General features: G+C 39.7%; 1 protein-coding gene across 2 annotated transcripts in view; it reads right to left on the bottom strand.

Annotated features, from left to right (window-relative positions):
• atad2b (ATPase family AAA domain containing 2B) overlaps nucleotides 1–20,915 on the bottom strand; it is an 82,191-nt gene that overhangs the window by 10,398 nt on the left and 50,878 nt on the right. For both annotated transcript variants that reach the window (XM_007566635.2, XM_016678949.1), the window contains exons 25-27: nucleotides 17,668–18,372; nucleotides 16,190–16,320; nucleotides 139–267 (exon numbers count right to left, since the gene is read on the bottom strand). In XM_007566635.2, coding sequence (XP_007566697.1) covers nucleotides 139–267; nucleotides 16,190–16,320; nucleotides 17,668–18,372 — 965 coding nt within the window. The remainder of the gene's footprint in view (nucleotides 1–138; nucleotides 268–16,189; nucleotides 16,321–17,667; nucleotides 18,373–20,915) is intronic.

Below are 20,915 nucleotides of genomic sequence, written 5' to 3'. Positions count from 1 at the left end.
GTGAAAAAAGCGGATCGGTGCAGGTACAAGCCCTCAAATTGGGTGTCGATAAACGTAGCTAGCACTGAGCATTTAGTAGTGCTAGCTACGGTACCACACGGTACCACTGAGATGGGATTCGGGGAGGAGGGTTCTAACCTGCAGCAGCCGGGTCTTGTCGTATTCTCTGCGGTGCCGATAGATACACTGGCTAAGGAGGGAGTAGAGTCTCTCCAGCTGCTCCACGCTGTAGCCCTCACTCTTCTTTACCACCATACTTAGCAGAACCTGCAGGAAAACATGTAAACGGAGATGTTACAAGGAACACATTAATGTTTTAAACATTCTGGGGAAAAAAATAAAAATAGCTCAAATGCATATCATGAATTATTACCGTGTTTACAGAGAGAGACGGTAATGATACAGACACAGGCAGACAGTCGTACGCGGCCGTATGACCTGGCACGTAAAGCGAAGCCTGGCGCGGCGAGTGGCGCTTGGAGATGCGGCATTTAGAAGTCAGAAGTATTCAAAGGCAATTAGGATCAGAGTGACAGCTAATTAAAGGTAATCATAATTAGAACTAAGTTTACATTTCACTGCTACTTTAATTAAAACATTCGGAGCAGTCGAAGACTCTTTTAATTGACCTGTTCTTCACATTTTACCCAAGTCAAAGTCAGCTACTCTGTGCGGGTTTAGTCAAACGCAGGGCTCATCAGAATGCAAAGGGCTGCGACTGCAAAGGCACAATAATTAATGTTATCACCCCTGACACCAGGCAAACAGGGAAACCTCCACAGCAATAAACTTGCGCATATGTGTGTGTGTGTGTGTGCGTGCGTGCGTGTCTTTTGTACCCGAGGTAGACAGTGTCCATGTGTCTAAAACAAAAATCAAGGCGATATTGTGATTAATAAGACATGCGTGTTTGTCAGAGCCTTTCATCAATGAACATGTGAGAGGTAATTACAGTGAACAGGGAGGAGGGAGGCGTGTAGGGGGATTACAGAGGTAAAAAAAAAGGGCCAGCAGCGTATTAATCACTGAACTTCATCTAACAATGATCTGCGGTTAAATAAGAGCGCCTTGATTAAAGCTAACATATGAACAAGCACCAAGAGAAACTTCACTGCCCTTTTAGGTGAAAATTTGGCCAAATCAAACAATTCTTTGCTTTTTTTTTTTTTTTTTTGTTCCTGAGCACAAACTGTTCCGACCGAAGCTGCCGAGTTTTAAACCGACTGAATCTTACAGCTGTTACCGACGAGGTCTCAACAGCAGCAAGCAGGAGCAAAGCGCCGCTTAAAAATAGAACAGCTGAGACATTATAAATGCAACATTATCACAATGTTATGTTTGAGTCAATGTAAGGAGGAAACAGAATATTTGTCTTGGAGATTTTTTTCTGTGTGTACTGATTGTTTTCAATAATGCTGCTGCACATTTGTAAGCATTTTGTGATGTCAGCAACAAGAGCATTGTTACCTGCTGTAATGACAGGTGATGCCATTACATCACCTTTCTTTACAGGTGATGTAATGGCATCACCTGTAATGACATCATTATATTACGGGTGATGTCACCTGTGATGGTGGCATCAAATCAGCGTCACAATTTGAGTGACATTAAATGTGTAATTCAGTAAAACCTGAATTAATGGTTTGATTATCTGTGGCTGAAGTACTGAACCTTTGGTTCTGAAGCTGCAAATAGCAGAAAAAGATGAAGAACTAAGCATTGGATGTACATGTTAAGATAATAAATGATAGTGTAAATAGTTCTTCTGCTGCTCGTTTCCATTGTATTTCCACTACAGAATGAAAGCAACATTGAAAAGTTGCATTTTTTAGAGTGTCATTTGTTTGTTCTTTTGATTGAAACTTAACAGAAATAAAATGTTGGTTCTTTCTTAAAAATTTAATAAGAATTATATTAACTTTTTCTCAGAAATAATGTTTCTGTGAGTTGGAAGCACTGCTGACCCCAGATCGTAAGGTACTCTATATGTACTAGTCATGAATAAATCAAATGAAGAGGCACACACATGCTTTTATTGCTTCCTGAGTGCACACGAAAAGTCTACATGAGGCTTTATTTGCACAAATTATTGGCGTTGCAAGCAGAACTGCAGTTTACTAGCTTGTTTATGGAATTAACAGAGGAGATCCAACAAGCAGTCCTCTGCTGGCTTAAACTCATTTCTGCTCTTCTTTAAGGACTTTTAACACTAAAAAATGTGCAGTAGAAAGATCATAGCTGTTACTTTCAACAAAAACCGCATGTTTCTCACCTTTACTTGAATTTTAATAAACTCGAAAAAGGGCATCAAACCATACGGTGTTCAGATGTTTGCAGATTTCAGCTGCCAATCAGAAATAGCAGCTGATCAGCAGAGAATTGGTCAATTCCCATCTTTGGCTGATTGATTGGTGCAGCTCTAATTAACAGCAATGAAGAACTAAAATAAATGCACTCAGTTCTGCCTTCTGTTTTTTGGAAATTTAACGCCAAATGAATTAAATCATACACTCCATCTTGTGCTATTATTAAATCAGAAATAAACATTGGGATTTAATCTGATTTTTGGTTTCACATATGGCCTGTTGGGTCCCAATTAGTTCAAACTGGATGAACATCTGTGAAATGTTTTTTAATGTTAGTATTTAACTCTAAGCAAATAAAGCCAGTCTTTGTGTATACAGCCCGCCCACACCAACCAGATTAAGTCTTTATTCAGTAGTTAAAAAGTTACAAAAAATAAAACTTCAGTTTTTAGAATGCTGTGTTGTACCCCACATATGCACGATTTACTTCAATTTTAGACTAGACACAGCTAAAACATTGACTATTATTAAGAAGGAAGAAAAATCTGTTCACCTTTTGAACCCAAAAGCGAGGAAACAGGACTGGATGCATACATTTATAAACTTAATCCCTGAAGAGTTCTTCATAAAAACAAAGAGAATGATGAACAAGCCTGACAAGCCACTTCATGAGACTGTTATAAAACTGTCTTCAGCCAGAGGCTTTTTCAGATACGTTGTAGCACAGACTGCTACAGGAAATTCTTCCTGCACACCGCCATAAGCATCTACAACAACTCTGAAGAAAACATTTAATTTCCCTCTGTGATTCATAAAGTTTCTTTGACTTGAATATCTTTCAAACATTCACATGTGCAGCATGGTAGGATAAGATTTTAACCTGAAAACCTCCAATTGGTCCTTCTAGTAAATCTAAATAATAGCTATACATAAAACACACACTCACAAACCTTTTCAGGCTTTTGTAATAACATCGTGGACAATAACAAAAATAAATAAATAAATAAAACTCAATCATTAGACACTGACTACATCCTGCTGGTGTCTGTTTTGTGCTTCAGTGTCAAATCGTTTCTTTGCTTGGATCAATTCAATACAGCTCAGAGATTTAAAAAAAAAAAAAGGGATAACATCGCTGTCAGATGCCTTTTTAAACAGCCACGCCTAAAAAGCTCCAATCAGCATCATTTCGACCCGTCGCGCAAACATGAGAACAGGAAGGTAATTTTCCAGCCTTCCCTTTGTGCCACAACTGCAGCATTCCTTTCCATTTCCATCATGCTTCTGCTTCAGTATGATAGAGAGAACACCTTTTTTCCTTTCCTCCGTAATGCAAGTCCTAACCTCGAGCTATACTCAGTGTGTAACAGAGCCTCTCCTCACCTCATTTTCAGCCCCATTTTAACACTTTTGAACAACAAAAACCTCTGCTTCCAGCATGTTTGTCTTTTCTCTCTTTTCATGTTCCACATTTTTCTTTTCCTCCTCCCCTGTCCGTCCTCTCGCTTTCTTCTCTGCCTCGCGCAAAGCTGATTGCAGCAGTTTACTTCCCGGCCCTTTTTCTTGCCGGCTTGATCGGGATGCCGCCGTCAGTGTGTGGTAAATGGTGTGCGAGTGTGTCTTACACAGGCTCAGTGACTGAGTGAGCTCGCAGCACACAAAAGGCCAGTAATCCCTTGCATTAAAGACTACTACTGACATGGGCCATTTAACCTTAGCCCTCTAAACTCCCTGCACTATTGTCCCCTCCCCATCTTTCTTCACATCTCTATTCTCAAGTGTCTTCAGACCACAGATCGAGTTTGTGGGATGCTTCTGCTGGAAGAGAACAAATCAGGATAGTGATATACGGAGCTATAGTGCCTTACAAGAATATCCCTACTTCTTACATTATTTCACATTTTGTCATGTTACAAATACAAATTTTAAAGGTGAGGTATTATGCTCCTTTGAAAAAAAATAGGATTAATCCCGTCGCCTATACAAAACATGTTCATTAAATTGCACAAAATCATTCTTAGATAATGAGATAACCTGCTGGCTTTACCGCCCAAACTCAGCGTTTACACTCGCATGTGAAAATAGTTGCAAACAGATGCACAAATACACAACCATACATTTTTGAAAAGCAAAAGTTGAGCCTCCTGCACAACCAACAAGAATACAACAAAAGGTTGTCATTTCCAGTGGCCATTGGTCGACTGTGGCTCTGTGACTGTGGGTAGAGTTGTCATCTTGTGATCGGAAACTTGTACGTTTGATTCCAGCTTCCTCCTGCCACATGTTGGTCAGTCCCAACTTATCTCCAAACTGCCTACCAATTTGAGTATTGGTGTATAAATGTGTGCAACGTTTGTGAGTGCAAACGTACACACAGTGTCGTGACTGTTGAATCCAACTTAATTGGGAGGTTTTTGAAATGGCTCATTTTCCAGACACCAAAAAGTTTAACTTAAACCGGCTGTTTTTTTTTTTTTGTTTTTTTGTTTTTTGCTTTTTTGTTTTTAAGTGCTTGGGCTGTTTTTAGAAGGAGTAGAGACCCAAATGGGTGTATAAAAATGCGCAAAATGTGACTTTTTACACAATAACCCCTAGGGTATATAGGGTTGGGGTACTTTTAATTGGTTTTCATAAAGTACTTATTTCCAGTAAATAAATAATGAACATATAAGTGAATTCTAATGATTTTTCCCCCCCTAATAAACATGCATTTTTATTTTACTTGAAGTCTGATTTCACATTTTGATGCCTTGAAATTGCCCTCTGTCTCTTTAAGAAGCTTCTGCTCTTTTAGCAATTCATCACGACAGTAACCACTTGTAACCATTCTCAGGAAGCTCGGCCAGAGAGTGAGGCTCCGAGGACGAAGTTTGTGGAAATAGGTGGCGCTTTTTGAGAGCAAGTGTTGAGGTGCCTCTGAATCGTTGCCACAGGTGATTCAAGGATTTTCTAAACATGGATGGAAGACTCAAAGCAACACTCCAGGTGTGTTTTTGATGCGGAAATAACATCATAACATTAAGTTCAAAAGAGGTGATTTTACATTTAATATTTTCACTTGTAAAAATTTTGAAAGGCCTCGCTTGATTTGCTTCCACTTCACAAGTTTATATTGGTTGATCACACATAATCCTGTTAAATACGTTTTAGTTTGGTGTTGAAACGTGGCAAAGTGTGAAGACATTCAAAGAAGTGCATAACAGTGTCACAACTGAAACCTGCTACCTTTTTTTGCAGCGGCGTAAACTTGTCTCACTTTCCCCAACAAAATGCGTTTCATAAATTCACAACTTTATGGCTTTGAGAAGAGACAGCGATTTACTCTTGTGAAATGTGTAAAGCGCTGCTGTGATGCTGTCTAAGTTTTATCGTGTTGCACACAAAGCTTCTGTTAAACAAACAAGCTGTGAACAATCATGCATGAAGACAGTAGCCGGCTGTGATGTGGTAGAGGGTCTACTTTGATCACTGAACGCATTTCTGGCTACGCCGACTTGTGTGTGTAAGAGTTGGGGAGTCTTCCTCGGCGCTGGCTGAGAGAAAAGGGTTCGCAGGCGGTAGGGGGCTTGAAACCCAACAGTTCCTGTCACCAGGGACACCATTAAGCCTTCGATATCTGCCTCGAAGAGCACAATTCCACTCCTCCTTCCTGTTTTCCTTTTTTTTTTTCTTTACCCTCCACGTGAGGCACAACCAAATAAATGAATTATAAATTATTCCAGTTTGTTTGTTGCTATAAAAACCAGCGGAGTCTACGAGGCCGGAGGTGGTACATGATGGGGGGCGATTTGCAACAACAACAAAAAAAAAAAAGTCATGGGAGAAAATGGTACCTTTTACAGTGGACCTGGTCATAAAATACAAATGAAGGAGATTTTTTTTATCTCATCAGCCATGCAGACGTTCTGATTAATTTTGAACAAGTCTTTTTTAAAAGTTTTTTTTTTTTTTTATCAAAAATTATGCAGGGATATGTGTATTAGTAACTAAAGTAATAATTACTGTAATGTTATTTGGGAATAGTAGATTAAATAAAAAAATAAATAAAAAAAAAAGCCAACATGAAGATATATGGAGTAAAGACTGAAAGAGTAAATGACTGTAGATTTCTTGGGGTCATTACTGATAATAAAATGACAAAGAAATCTCAAATTAGATACACAAAGTAAACTGTCTAAAACTCAATTTATATTCAATAAAGCTAAACGTGTCCAGGAGGAAACAGCTTTAGAAACTAGTAACCAAGAAAGAAAATAACCAAGTTAACAGGATTAGTAATTGGTTGGATGATGCTGCTGCTGGAAGACATTGGATTTAAAAATACGTTTAATACATCTACCCACTCCTTTGAATGCGTAAATATAATTTATTGTTCTTTTTCTCGCCTCGTTTTAATTTATTTTCTTTACATACAACTGTTATTTTACTACACTAATTTCAATATACCTTTTTTTTTTTTAAAAGCAAAACAACAAAAACAAAAACCTACTGAACCTGCAGCTTTAGATTTCAGTGTCTTCAGTGAGATGCTAGAAAAAAAATTTAAGTGGTGTAACTCGAGTGGAAAAAAAAAAAAAAGGTCAGATGAAAATATATGGAATTAAATAATAAATCGAAATGTTATCATAGTCACCGCCGCGGAAAGATCAATAAAGGAGTTACTTTTGATCAATACGGAGCTCCGAGACTTTCAGCGGGTTTCCTGGGGATCGGACGGATCGAATCCTTCTAGATTATTTCCTGAAGAAATAATCTAGAAGTCAATCCGAGTTTAATAAGTGCCTTTCCTGGCGCATTTGAAAATTAGATTTAGCGAGAAGACCTTGGCTGGTGAACTAAGCTGACTGATAAAGTTTATCCATCTATCCAGCTTAGCACATAGTCATAATTAAATAAAGGGGGAGCTCAGTACGTTTACACCCTTATGCATTTATGGAAGGTTAAGTTCTACAAATCAAATATGGTTAGAGCGATGGCTCAAATATAGTCGTTGAGAAAGACGGAGACAGAGAGAGAGACAGGAAAAATATAGCAAGAGCCACAAACTGGTTTGGTCTTCTGAAAGAATGTAATAAAGAACACAAATAATCCATGGAAGCAACACGATCTTTCATTAGATGGATGTGGGAACATGTCATTTTAAAGATATCAAGAGATCCAATGTCATCAGTTAAAGAAGAACGCGGCTCCGTTTTGCTCCTCGCATGTGGAATGTAATCTGTGTGATGTTTATGTGTGCCGTGAAGTGAAAAGTGTTGTTTTGAATCATGCTGACCAAGCAATAAGCCTTGCAGACAGCCCATGTATTATGAGAATATGCTCCTGGAATTTATATATATATAAAAAGTGCAAACAGAATGAAAAGGCTGGAGACATCAAACTCAGCAGAAAGGCTTAAAAGTGCTGGAGGTAAATGTTTAATATAGAGACACATGGATAAGAATTTTGGTCCCGACAGATGTGGGTATCAAATCTGTTACTGCAAGAAGATAGAAGAGCATTGAAAAAAAAAAATGTATTTTTGCCCTCCAGGCATAAAGAGCAGAGGTAACATCACACTGTGTGTGTGAAAATATCTGTACAATAGGATTTGACCCTTTAAGAACAAAGTTAAAATAATTAGATTTAACATTTTAGTTTGACTTTAGCATCATCAGCTTTCTCTGATGATGCTATTACTGAAGCTAGTTAGCTTCAGTAATAGCACCTACACTAAAAGGTGTTTGTTACTCCGACCTGATGGAGCGGTATGGTGCATTCAATGACTTGTAAGCAATCAGACCTTTCACTTTCAACAGCAAGTCACAATAAAAACACACCAACATGTCACGCTAAACCAGAAGGCGCGGCACTAAATTCCAACCAACAGAGGCTGAAAACACAAAACTTGTCGACCAAAAACGTAAAAGTGCCTGTAAGACTAAAAAGGTGAACAATAAATAAACCAACAAATACTTAACATTTGAAAGCCCTCACCTGAAGAGACAACTATATTCTGTGGATCGGCAGGTAATGACTTTTGAGTTTCATCAATGTGATCTATTTTCTTAAACCTTATCAAAACACAAAACTTAATATGCTAAATGATCAAGACAACGTAGGTCTGAAAAAAGTAATAACTGCAAGGCAATAATGCCTCCAGCCCTTCAGTCTGCTGTTTATGCATTAAACGTGAAAGCAGGTTGACAACGCTGCTTTCCCTCCGCCTCCCACTCTACCTTTCTCTCAGCCTGATTGGTTTACAAAAGCGTTTACTTCCACACTGAGCGACTGCACGCCGACTGTTCCTCAACATGGGGTCGACTTAAAGAGAAGCCAAGCGTTCAAAATGCCATTTTCATGAACTGTGCGACTAATCAGGAGTCCCAGATCTTAAGATTACACGGCGAGAAGGCGGAATAAGTTTCAAGAGGGGCACAAGTGTTGCGAAAGGGTATAATAAGTCAAACTGAAGGTTTGGAGAAAATACGGCGAAACAAAAATGGCAGCAATAACAGATTGCTACGATTACATTAAAAGGTGTTGACACACCTGGTCGCCACACACAAGGCCAGTGGAAGGTGGGGGAGGGGGGCTGCAGCTATGTGACCAAATCAATATGTAAATAGCAGCACTGTCAACAACATAGAGCAGAATGAATGTAATGAAAAGAAGCACTTCAAATGCTATTTTACTGACAACCAAGCCGCAGACCAGCACTGCTATTATGCCGTTTTCTTTTGAACAGACATGTGGCTTGGCCACTTTGCCAGAGGGGCCCCTGCTGTCATTAGAGCTAAAAATGAAACAAGATGACAAACTGAAATAGCTCCTCTTTTCTTTTCTGTTTTTGCTGACAGGCTTCTCTAAAACAGGAAACCCTGACATGCTTTTAAATGCTACACATCAAGCCAAAAGACTTCACACTGTGCCAGCCACCAGAAAAACTTTTTTTTTTTTTTTTTTTGGGTTGCATAAAAGCACCATAATCTGTGTGTGTGTGTTCTTGGGTAAGATGCAGTGCAAAAAAAAAAAAAACAAAAGCGGGTCCCAGATTGGATATCTTGTTTCTGAGTTCTCATCTGCAATCCTCAGCACCACTTCTCTGGGCCCATCTGTGGACAAGTGTCTGAATCTCGATGAAAGAAAACAGATGAGAATGAGAGACGGTTCGAGGAGGGAGAGAAACAAGCAGCGGGATCCATTTATTCGTGCTGAGGAATTCATTTTGATCCAGACGGCATCATCAGCATCAAGAGTCATTTCAGTGAAACTGGCAGCAACAAAAACTTGACTTTACTCAAGCTGACGAGAGCAAATAACGGCGGCGCAATGAAACGACGCCCTCACTGTCCAACAGCAATTCATGGAGAGGTCTGCTAAACTAACCAGTTGTTAGTTGCACACCCTAATTTTATCCACAAATGTTCATGCATTTTTGGGAGTTTCTACATGACGGATCAAAACAAACAACCGTTGCATGTTCACATGCTATAGAATGGCCAAGTCAAAGTCCGGACATTAATTTAAACGAGAATCTGGTGAGATTCACAGCCCCCCCATTTCTATCCAGTCTGATTCAGCTCCAGCTTCTTAGTGGAGAAGAAAGGCGGAGGGGGGGGAAAAAAAAGGTGGTCTTTAAATGTCCAAAGCTGGTGAAGATGTACCCAAAAACAATGAGAGGAGGTTCAGACATAAGCCACACGTTTCAGATTTATATTTGCAAAAACAGTTGGACAAAATAGGCATCATTTTTCTTTCCACTTCACATCACATGCAACTCTATCGGTCTACGGCTAGAAATCCCAATAAAAGACATTTAAGTATGTGGCTGTAATGTGACAAATGTGGAAAAAGTGCCAGGAGTCTGATTTCCCCCCTCCTCTCTCTCTCGCTCTCTCTCTTTTTTATTGCAAGACACTGTATTTCAGATTCTCTTGAATCTAGTTAAAAGTCAGGAATAATGAGCCCTCCACAATCAATGAATACAACTGAGGAGAAAAGGAACAGTGTGCCTCCCACTGCAGGCCCCAACACAAATCAGGCTCGGCGCCAGCTCCGGTCCTGCCAAAAAAAAAACAACAAAAAAAAAATCTGCTTAAACGGTGACTCTCATCCTGTGCACCGGAAATTCAATTTGTTCCATAAGCCCGGGAAGAAAAAAAGCAATTATTCACAGTCCACACTATTCACAATCTGCTTCTTTAAGATAGATCCCTTCTTCTCCCATGCTAACAAATAAGCCCCCAGATTAGTGGTGTGTGTGGCTGCTCATAGGGGCAGCCGGTTGAAGAACAAAGATTAAGCCGACTAAAAAGCCTGTCAATCAGATTGAAAGATAAATTCAGTCTCCGCAAGACGAGCTGCACACACACGGCCCCCTCCCCTCGTTCTCCTCGCAGGACATGTGTAAAAAGCCACTAGATAATGGCTTGATAGCTGGATGTCACTTCGGAGCATGCAGGAGAGGACTAAGCACATGTCAGAGGAACACTTCTTTTACACCAATTACACTACACAGAGCTCTCAAAAACTAACCCCCACATCTGATCAGCGGGAAGTGCTGTCAGGGGAGCCTGCTGAGCCGAGGCTCCAATTTACACTTGGGGTATTAGGTGGGACCCTAGCGTGACAGTGCAAAGTACCAGCCGAGACGCTTCCCCCGCGACTTCAGCGTCTCCCGGCCGTGCGGGAGGCGAGATCCGGCGGAGCCGACAGTTGCTCATGTTTGAGTCATAGCCTTGTTTGCTTTGCATTTCTCACAAGAACAACACCTGCTGATGGGGAGCTGTGAAAAAATGGCCCGTTTTGGTAATTGCGTCCCTGCTAAATTCAAGAGAGACGATGGTTTAACACTAGATGAGGTTTTGACAGACGCTGGCATCAACGCGGGATGAATGGAAAACGGCAGGATAAGCTTAAACTGTGGGGAGAGGGGGGGAGAAAAAAATAATCTTAACCAAGTATTTTTGTCTAGATTCTAGTGCAAATGTTTTAGAATACTTGAAATGAGAATGAGAAATAGAAGTTTGTTTTAAGTCAAAAAAGTACTAGTTATAAGTGAAATAATCTGCCCAGTACCAAAACTAGTAAGATTGAGTTTTTGCAGTGCAGTGTATGCAGCTATCCGTCTGCTGAGTTCAGCAGGGTAGAGATGCGGAGTGGACTTTGGTTGGTCACCCAAAGAGTCTAGTTCCTCCATCTTCCTCACCTTTAGTCCCATCTCTCAAAATATAAAAGAGGAAATTTTCTTTTCAAGAACCTAATAAAGAGATATTCTTTGCTTCATTTTGTAATTAACCTTCTCTTGAAAGCATCTTTTATGAAGAGATCTACAGAAAGAAAAATAAAAAAAATCAGCTGGCGATACCAATCAAAAATAAAACGAGAAATGAAATCCTCTGAATGGGTCAGAAATAAGTGCTCCTCTTCAGAGCGGATGCCGTTACAGACTGAAGGAGACTCATTTTAACCATTTCCAGCATCAGTGAGATGGTGATAAATCGGCTCTCATAAAGCAAAGAAGCTGAAACAGAAGCTGCTTCAAAGTACCAGGCATGTTCAGCCTGGCACTTTGAAACATGATGGGACTCCACTGAATAAGACGAATGTGGAAAAACAAGGTGCTTTCTGTTTCCTTCTTCAAAGGAGTCTAATTCCATCTAATTAAGGAAATGGGCTGGATTTAGATCGTCAACGAAATGTCAACGTTAAAGTAAGGAATATACACAGACTGATGTTTACAGTAAATGCTTTATGTTTTGCTAATAACTAATAGCTATAGTCAGTGAGCTGTCACTTCCTGTCGTCGTTTTGTGCTTGTTCTGACTTTGTAGCCTGAACCTTGTGTAACTCCAGAGCTGTGTAACGCCAGCTGATTCTCAAACACAAGATGTGACATTGTTTTCACTCTAACATGCTAATTAATGTATATTTACAATAAACGAATGATCGTCTAAAACATTAAATCAGAGTTTATCCCCTCAAATATTACTTATTTTGAATGGATTCTTGTAATTTCTTGATATCTTGTTCATTTTGAAGTGCGCAAAAAAAAATGTTCCAATCTGTCTCGGGAAAGAATGTAAGAAATACACTATTGCTGTTTTTAGTCAAATTTTATATGTAGAACTACTTCTTTTTGTGCTGTTTTGGGGAAAGTAATTTGTGTATTTTACTATAGATATTTTACTGTTAAGACGGTCGAAGTCAGCTAAAGTTCACGTCAGCCGGTCAGAGATTTACAAAATCGACGAGCTGAAACTGGCAAACAAAATGTGTGATCAGTACATTTCCACTTGGCAGGCAAGGAGAGTTTATTTATATAGCAACATTCGTACACAAACATATCTAAAATGTATGCAAAAGCAAAAGACTAATTGTTAACAAAAGCCAAAACGTTTCTGAGAGGAGTACCATGACGGTTTTTGGTATGACGGCTAAATGAACGGTTCTCGCAAAAACCCGCTTGTGAGAACTGGCCTCCCAAAAGGAAGTGACATCACTTACGTTGTTCTGCTTCTTTTCCTAAAAGCTGCCTTAAAGTTATAGTTTAAAAACACATTCTATGTTTAGTTGCATCTGAGCATGTGTGTGGAGTTGCTGTTTTTAACCACAAGGAGCCTCATCCTCCTGTGCCATGAAGCTGTTGTTTGGTTTCACCGATGTAGAAGTCGGTGCAAACTTTGTTGGACTGGACGGCACACGCAACTCCACTCATCTGAGGCTTTGGTGTTCTGCCCTTGGGATGAAGCAGCCTCTGTCTGAGGGTTTTGTCCAGTTTAAAATTCAACGCCCGACGCCACGGAGACAATCTAGAAACATCCAGGCGCTACGCAGACGCCTTCCCCTGCTTTCCGAATCCTTATTTGTTTTTACAAATTCAAAACTGAATGGGTAACTTTTGAATTTCGTCCTTTCTATAATTCATTGAGGTAAATATTTTATTTGTTGGATTACTGTCTGGCAGTGCAGCACTACAGCGTGTGCAGCATGAAGACCGTTATTCAGCGAAAATAACTCAAACCGTCAAATAATGTGGATTTCTTACAACGACCTGAACAATGGGTGTTGTTGGAGGAGAATTCCTACGACGAGTCGCACAAATACGCCTCAAATTGCAGGCTGCGTTCAAAGTCCAATCCGCTTCCATTACGTCCTTCAAGGTCTCAGAACGGAAGCAGGTTAAAAAAAACAAATCGAACAAAAAGGGGGCGGTGGAGTTTGGACTGCAGCTTTACAAAGCTACAATCTTGGTGGTATAACAGCTTTAAGACTCAATAAATCATATGCATGACTTTCCATTTCAAACCCGGTGACGTTTTCATGCTTCTGCCTTTCTCGTGCTTCTCAAGCGGGCGCGGCTGTTTTAAGACGCACGCCGCTCTTATTATAATATTAATGAACAAAGGAGAGGGCAGGCTCCATAATTCATGGTTAGTTTAAAATTTAACCCTCAAGAGGATCTTATTTCATATTTGGTTTTAGAAGGATTTTCTTTTTATTTTTTTTATTTTTAACATTTCTTTAGGTCTTAAAGGACACATTATACCAGTTTTCTCTTTGAAGACAATTTTGAAAGAAAAAAAAACACATTTGAGGTTCTTGGTAAAATGTCCATGACTAGTTTATACACAGTAGTAAGGTAAAACATCTCAGTTTTTTCAGGTCTGCCTTAAGATAATTTTACGATGCATCACTCAGTTACAATCAATAGCTTTTAAAGAGCATTATCGCTTTATGAGCGCACCTGTAACGCACCAAAATCGAGGTAAGAATCAACAATAAAACTGAAAAATACAGTCAAAATACACCTTGATGGGTTCAAAAGTGTTTGCATTTCTTTCACGGTGCTTTGAAATTGCCTTCCCATACTTTTCATGTTTTTTTATGTTACAACCACAACGTCTTCCACAGCTCAGGAGAACCTGCCGACATGACGACGACTGGTGCAGGTAAGAACTAGACTGAACGTTTTGACTTACACGGAGGCTTTGTCACGAGAAATTGTTCCAGAAGTTTTTGCGATAAACAATAATGTTGTTTTGAGACCATTTTCAAGTAATGCAGTAGTGATGGCATAAGAACGTAAGAACACATTCCTAAAGATCAATAAACTTTAAATTCTACTGAACATTTAACACTGGAGCTGGAAGACGTTTTGAATATGGAAAATAAGTCAATAAAACAGAAACTACAAATAAAATGGATTATGAAGTCTGTCAACAAAACTGTCGTTCAAAAAAGAGAAAAAAAAACCCCAGATAAATTATGCAAATGGAAATTATAGTGGTCCCTTTAACTTATTATGCGACTTAATTGGCTTATTGGTTTATTGGTTACTGCGACAGGTCTACTTACAGGCAAAACAATGTGGAGGCAATCTAATGGCGCTCAACACACCATCTAAACCACAAACCGCGGTGGCGGCAGTGTAACGATGGAGTGATGGACTCTTTCAGCTGGACAGAGTGAACTGGAATATGAATGGTGCTAAAAACAAAGCAAACCTTGAATAAGACCATTTCAAGGCGGAAAAACTCACACCAAAAAAAAGTTGCTTTCAAGCATCACAACGACAACAACTTGGACCAAAACATCCACGTGTCCGAACCCTCTGCCAAAATCCCAACCTAAATCCAGCAGAGAACCTGTGGCAAAACGCGAGATTTGAGGCTCACAGATTTTAATCTCTCGATGTTGAAAGCTGGTAAGAGACATCCCCGCCCCACCCCCAACAATCTCACATCTATGACTGAAGCAAAAAGTTGTTATTCGAAGTGTTGACTATAGATGGGAAAATATCTGTAAGGGTCCAGCCTGACCACAGGCTTGATCAAACCAAGGTTATTAAAACATCAGATTGCTGTTACAAGTTGAGATGCCTAAAAAAAAAAGAAATAATCAACTCTAAATTGTTCTGTCAAACTGCCGCTATAAGCCGGGAACTTCATTGTCAGTGGATTTGATTGCGTTTTCCACAGCTGTTGCTTATCTCTGTGGTGTCAGCTTCTGGCTTCTGTTAACGTGTGTGTGTGTGTGTGTGTGTGTGTGTGTGTGTGTGTGTGTGTTTGCGTGTACACATGTTTAATGATGAACACAGATTTACAATTTCCAGATCCTCAAAATAAGCCCCGCTCTCTTTGTTGAATTAGAGAGTTTAATGGTGGTGTATTATTAGTCCATTTCCTTCTGGAGTTAGTCAACTCTGAGCGCTGAATAAAAATTCACAGTTAATAAAGAGCAAAAAAAGAGTTCTCTTTCCAATTCTGAGGTAATGTGAAAACAGGATTAGGAAGTTGTGTGGAGGTGAAAATGTCTCGGCTGGATTTTTTTTCTAGCTATTGACAAGGGCTTTGTTACATATGCCCTTTCACAGGTAAAATAAGGGGGTTAGGATACGTTTCAGCACAGTCAAGCCCGGAGCGCCTGCAGGGATTTTCTTTTATTTCTAATTATACAACTATTATTAAATCCGTGAAAGCCACAGGATCTTTAACCTCGCTACATTTCCTTTGATACCAGTCACTGCAATGCTAACAACAGTAAGTGATGTTATATTCTATTTCACAAAAAAAAAAATAAAGAAAGAGGTGGTTTGGTATGAAATTTAAACAAAAGGAAGGAAATGCTTTAAAAAAAAAATCTATTAATTCCACTAAACTGTTAGAGCAGAGAATTTACGGTTATTACAATCTGCGTTGAAACGACCTCAAATACCTGCAGCAGAGTCAACAAATCACTTCAATCGTCAGCTTTCAAACTGAAGTCTTCCACGATTTTGCCTTGTAAACAATGAAAACATAATGCTTTTGATGCATAATCGACTAGATTCTCAATCTTTCCTCCGTTCCTTTGGTGTACTCCTGCGTCGCCTGCAGTAGGAAGACTGAGAAGATAGTTACCAGAAGTCGCTGGTGGTCCACCACCACCGGAGGGTAGGTAAGGGCCGGTTCCGCCTCTTCCTCCATCCTCCCGGCTGGCACCGTCAGCGGCTCCGACGTGATGGACTTGCTCGTCTGTTCTCGGGAATCATCTGCAACAAGAACAATGCCGAACTGATGGGAGAAACATTTATGTGCCGACTGTTGCCAAAAAAAAAAAAAAAAAAAAAAAACTCATTACTCGTCCTGTTAAAGATTGAAAAGCACAAAGTGGACCATATTTTATGGAACAAACAATCTGCCGTTCACCTTTTGACTTTCTTCTTGCCCATTTATGACAATTGGAGAAAAGAATTTTATTTTGATTAAAAAAAAAAAGGTCCAAGCTCTGCCTGTGTGGGGAGTGGAGGTGGAGTAGCTAAATTATCTCCAGAGACAGGAGCCACAGTTTGTTTGTTTATCCACTTGTGTGATCGTGCCATCCTATGACGGCTTAACCATATTTAATCAGCAGCATTCCCTCAGCCATGCAGCTGGCCTCAGCTTAGCACATCGCAGACTGCACGGCCGTAACCAAACACACAACTTTTGGTTCATTTTCTAACTTAAACACTAGATTTTTGTTTCAATATAAGAAAGGGTCAAAAGGTGGGAGACGGGAAGGCTTCTGGAGTTTCTCGAATGATACAGTTCGATATTTGAACACGTAGCCTGGAAGATTTCTATTCGGTTCACGAAATGATTCAAAATGATCAATTTTTTAAGAATCAGCCCCATGTAGTGAAGATGTAAAGAAAGTGATGTGCCTCCGCGGATGTATTATAGGCGATAAATAATGGGCAGCTGATTCCACGGCAGAATATATTAATAAAACATGTCAACATACTGTTAAAATGTGAATAAAAAACTGTAGGCAAGTGAAGAGATGGACACTAGGTGGTGGTAGAGTGCCTCCTCTTTTACCACTGGACAAAAAATAGTGCCCTTCTGAAAGTTTTGTTTTCTTTAGCAATGTAATATAGTGTGTAAAATCTTAACCGGCAGTTCCAAGTCTGTCTTTTTTTTTTTTTTTTTTTAATAAAATGACATAAAATGTCACCACTGATTCTTAAAGTTAAATAACATTAAACATCTTTTCACATTAAAGTAATTTGGCACTATACAGAAAAAAGCTGCTATGATTTGATTGTTGTAATATAATTTAAGCATACATCTGGTATATTTTTGGTGCTATTTATGTGACCCTCTGGAGTCTAGGGGGCCACATAAAAAGTTACAGCGGATCGTTTTTGGCTCCCGGGCTTCGAGTTTGACGTGTTCTATGAAAAAACAGAAGCAGGAACGATGCGTATGAAGTAATGAAGCTTTATAGGATATAATGGAAAAGACGCTTTTCGGTTGCAGTCGTTAAATATTATCTTGCATAAATACAGACCGAAAGCCGGGAGGATAAAAAGGATTTCTGCACAAGAAATTGTGCAAAAGAGAAACACACATACCTTCTTTCCCTTGATCCTCCTCAACAGTCTGTGTAACCGCGCCGTCATCCAGGGGATGCTGCTCCTGAGTTTGCTTACTCACATTTTTGTCTTTGTGCTCTTCCTGTTCTGGCTTATTGCAGCCTTCAGCCGAGCTCGGAGGAGTCCTTGTGTCGGCCTCGTTGCTCCTCTTGAGGCTCTGTAAATCTACGCTGTCCATCGACTCCGTCCCATTCACGCAGTCCACTTGTGAAACCCGGTGACCCTCTGCGTGTTTAGGCTGGACCTGAACATCCGACGACTTGAGTGTTTCCATCAAAGGCTGGAAGTCGGCCCGCTTGGCCGGACTACCCTCCTCTGAATTGGGCGGAGGAGTGCCACAGAGGCGGTGTTGTTCTGTGCGTTTCTCTGGGGTCGCCGCTCGCCTTTCTTTGGCCGCCGTCGCCTCCTCCTCTTTAGGCTTCGCGTCCTCTCTGCCTTCAGCCACAACGGGGGGTTCGTTGGAGCTTTCCTCTTCTGTGGACGGGCCGTGCGGATGATGACCGTTGGCTTGGGGACCTGGAGTGTCACACGACGATTCCTCGTCCTGTGTCAAACACGAGTCACTGGGAACTGCAGCTTCCGCCTCCTCTTCCTCCTCCTCTGTTCCCTTCTTGTAAATTTTCTTCTTGCGTATGATGCCGCGCTTCCAAGATGGCCGCCTGCAAATCTTCCTTTTCAGATGATCTAAGAGGAGGAAAACAAAGAAAATTCAACTCTTAATCAAATGCTCGCACCCTTCTTTAATGTTATACCAATTTTTTATTTTATGTTTTTCCGTCAGTTTCAGATCAGTTTGAACTGAAGGCAGAGTTTCTTTCACAGAGGCATGTCAGGATGAAGTTATAGCCATAAACAATAATATTGTTGTTTTGAGACCATTTTCAAGTAATACATAATGCAAAAACACATTCCTAAACATCTTTAAATTCTAAGAAAAAAATTAACACTGTAAATGGAAGATATTTTAAATATGTAAAATAAACAAACAAAATAACTGAAACAATATGTAAAACGAATTATGAAAATTGTTCTTCCAAAAAAAAAAAAAAAAAAAAAAAAAAAAAAAAAAAAGTTCTAGTTCTAGTTCAGGCCAAAGAACCGGACAGTTTTTTGGTAGAAAGAGGAAGAAGAAAAAATATAAATCACGTAAATGAAAATTATTGAGCTGGTTTTAATTTATCGTGCAATTAATTGATTGCAACGTGACAAGCTTCACAAACTCAAATTAAAAACCTTTTAAGACCATTGTTAATGGAATTTACGAAGGATATATCTCAAAAGAAATGTGCGAACTTCGTCCAGCCAACTGGTGATAAATTCGCACTTGCCCATGATAGACGGAAAAACTCTAGCTTAGCAAGGGTATGTTAGCAGTGAGTCACAGAAAGCAATGAGGACCACTGCGTGTGACTCAACCTTTTGCCTGACGGAAAACTGCAATGAGAAAAGCAAATACAAAGTTTACGATTATTTAGTCCTACCTGTGACTAACTTATTTAAGGTAAACATACTTAAAAATAAATAAATAAAAACGATGACAGTCTAAGGCCTTAGGTATGTGAATTTAAGACTTACGAAGTCTCATGAAGACTGTAAACTACTTTACAGGTGTTTTCTGATCGCTGTAAAATTAGCAGTCAGTCCGGCTACGTGCAACATTTAGCTCTCTTCATCAAAGGGAAATAAATAATGAGTAGCAGGGACAGCGGTGGAGCTGTGTGCATGTATAACACTAATGACGGCAGATGTTTCTTGGGATTTTAAGTGGAGAGGCAAACCAAGCCCTGCTCTCTGGGAAAGGCCGTAAAGCTGTCACAGCGAGCGCGAATGTTAAACGCAGTGAAGCTTCAAGGCATTTGACTTCATTTGCTGTTTTTTCCGGGGCACACACATACGCACACACACACGCACAGAGACAGAGAGATGCAAAGCGAAGGATCAAAGTCAGAGTGAAGGGCAGCTGCAGAAAGAGTTGGAATAAAACAAACACTAGGAGGAAGTTTGGCAGGGAACAGTTTTTAAATCAAAGGCTAATGATAAAAAGACAAAAAATTTTTTTTTCTTTTACATTAACAACAAAAACAAAAGCACAACACTGCATCTTTGACACACACTTCTTCTCTGTGTGTGTGTGTGTGTGTGTGTGTGTATACAGAAATAAACAAATCCGCAGCCCCACAGCATGACAGACTCATTAAATCTATAAGGTGCTAACCTTTATGATCCTGTCAGAGGATAGTGGGATGATCCGAGTCTGCCGATACGAAAATCAATGACGTGCTAAATGATCATGATCCCTTCAAGTAATTGAGAAAAGATAACTGTGCACTTGTATACAAATAAAGGTTCCTGCCCTGACACGGTTCAATTTAGTTTATTTATATAGTGCCAAATTACTACAGGCTGTTTATCTGCAGTCCATTAAGAAGAAGAAGAAAAAAATATTGGAAAACTTAGACAAAACAAGTGTAGGTCTAAAAGTTAGCAAAACATCAACTACCAGAGGACAAGAGCATGCTCACTTGTTACAAATCACATGTTGCTTCTAGTTTTCACTGAATTTAGACCTTAACTTTGACTGGGCCATTCTAACGCCTGAATATGTTTTGACCCAAACCGTTTCTCTGTAACTTTGGCTGAATGTTTAGAGTCAATGTCCTTGTTGTTTTGTTTTTAAATTATAATGATTTCAATTGAATCTAGCCGATAATATCAAAACGCGCTCAACCTGACAAAAGCGGAAAGTAGCAAAAGCAAACGTTTTTGTAAGGCACCGTTGTGCATTGCACTGTCCTACATGGTGAATTCAAAGCACTTCGTTATGATCTTTTGCAGTATTTCAGTAGTGCGATTGTGCCTGCGATATATTTTATGCTGCTTTTTAGCCTTTTAACCTCTCTTTGCAGTCAGTGAGGATTAAAATCGCATGAACTTTTGGTGCACTCGTAGAAAAGGTCCATCCTTCATTGACTATTTAAACTCACATCAAAAAGCACTTAAGTGCTGCACTAAAATTTTTACTGCATTCTCGATTACACACAAGCTTCCACCCGTTCCACATGTAAGGTATAAAGACACACAGGGGACTGAAATTACACCTCGAAGCAACGTGGAGCACACAGCACAAAATGAAAACAAAAACAATCTGGTTTTAAACGGATCAATAAGGAAGGAAGGAAGGAAGGAAGGAATGCAAGAAGAAATGATACAAGAAAAAGGAAGGAAGG

The sequence above is a fragment of the Poecilia formosa genome, unplaced genomic scaffold, assembly GCF_000485575.1.
Source record: "Poecilia formosa unplaced genomic scaffold, Poecilia_formosa-5.1.2 Scaffold196, whole genome shotgun sequence".
Taxonomy (NCBI): domain Eukaryota; kingdom Metazoa; phylum Chordata; class Actinopteri; order Cyprinodontiformes; family Poeciliidae; genus Poecilia; species Poecilia formosa.
This window is presented reverse-complemented; position numbering and strand designations above follow the sequence as displayed.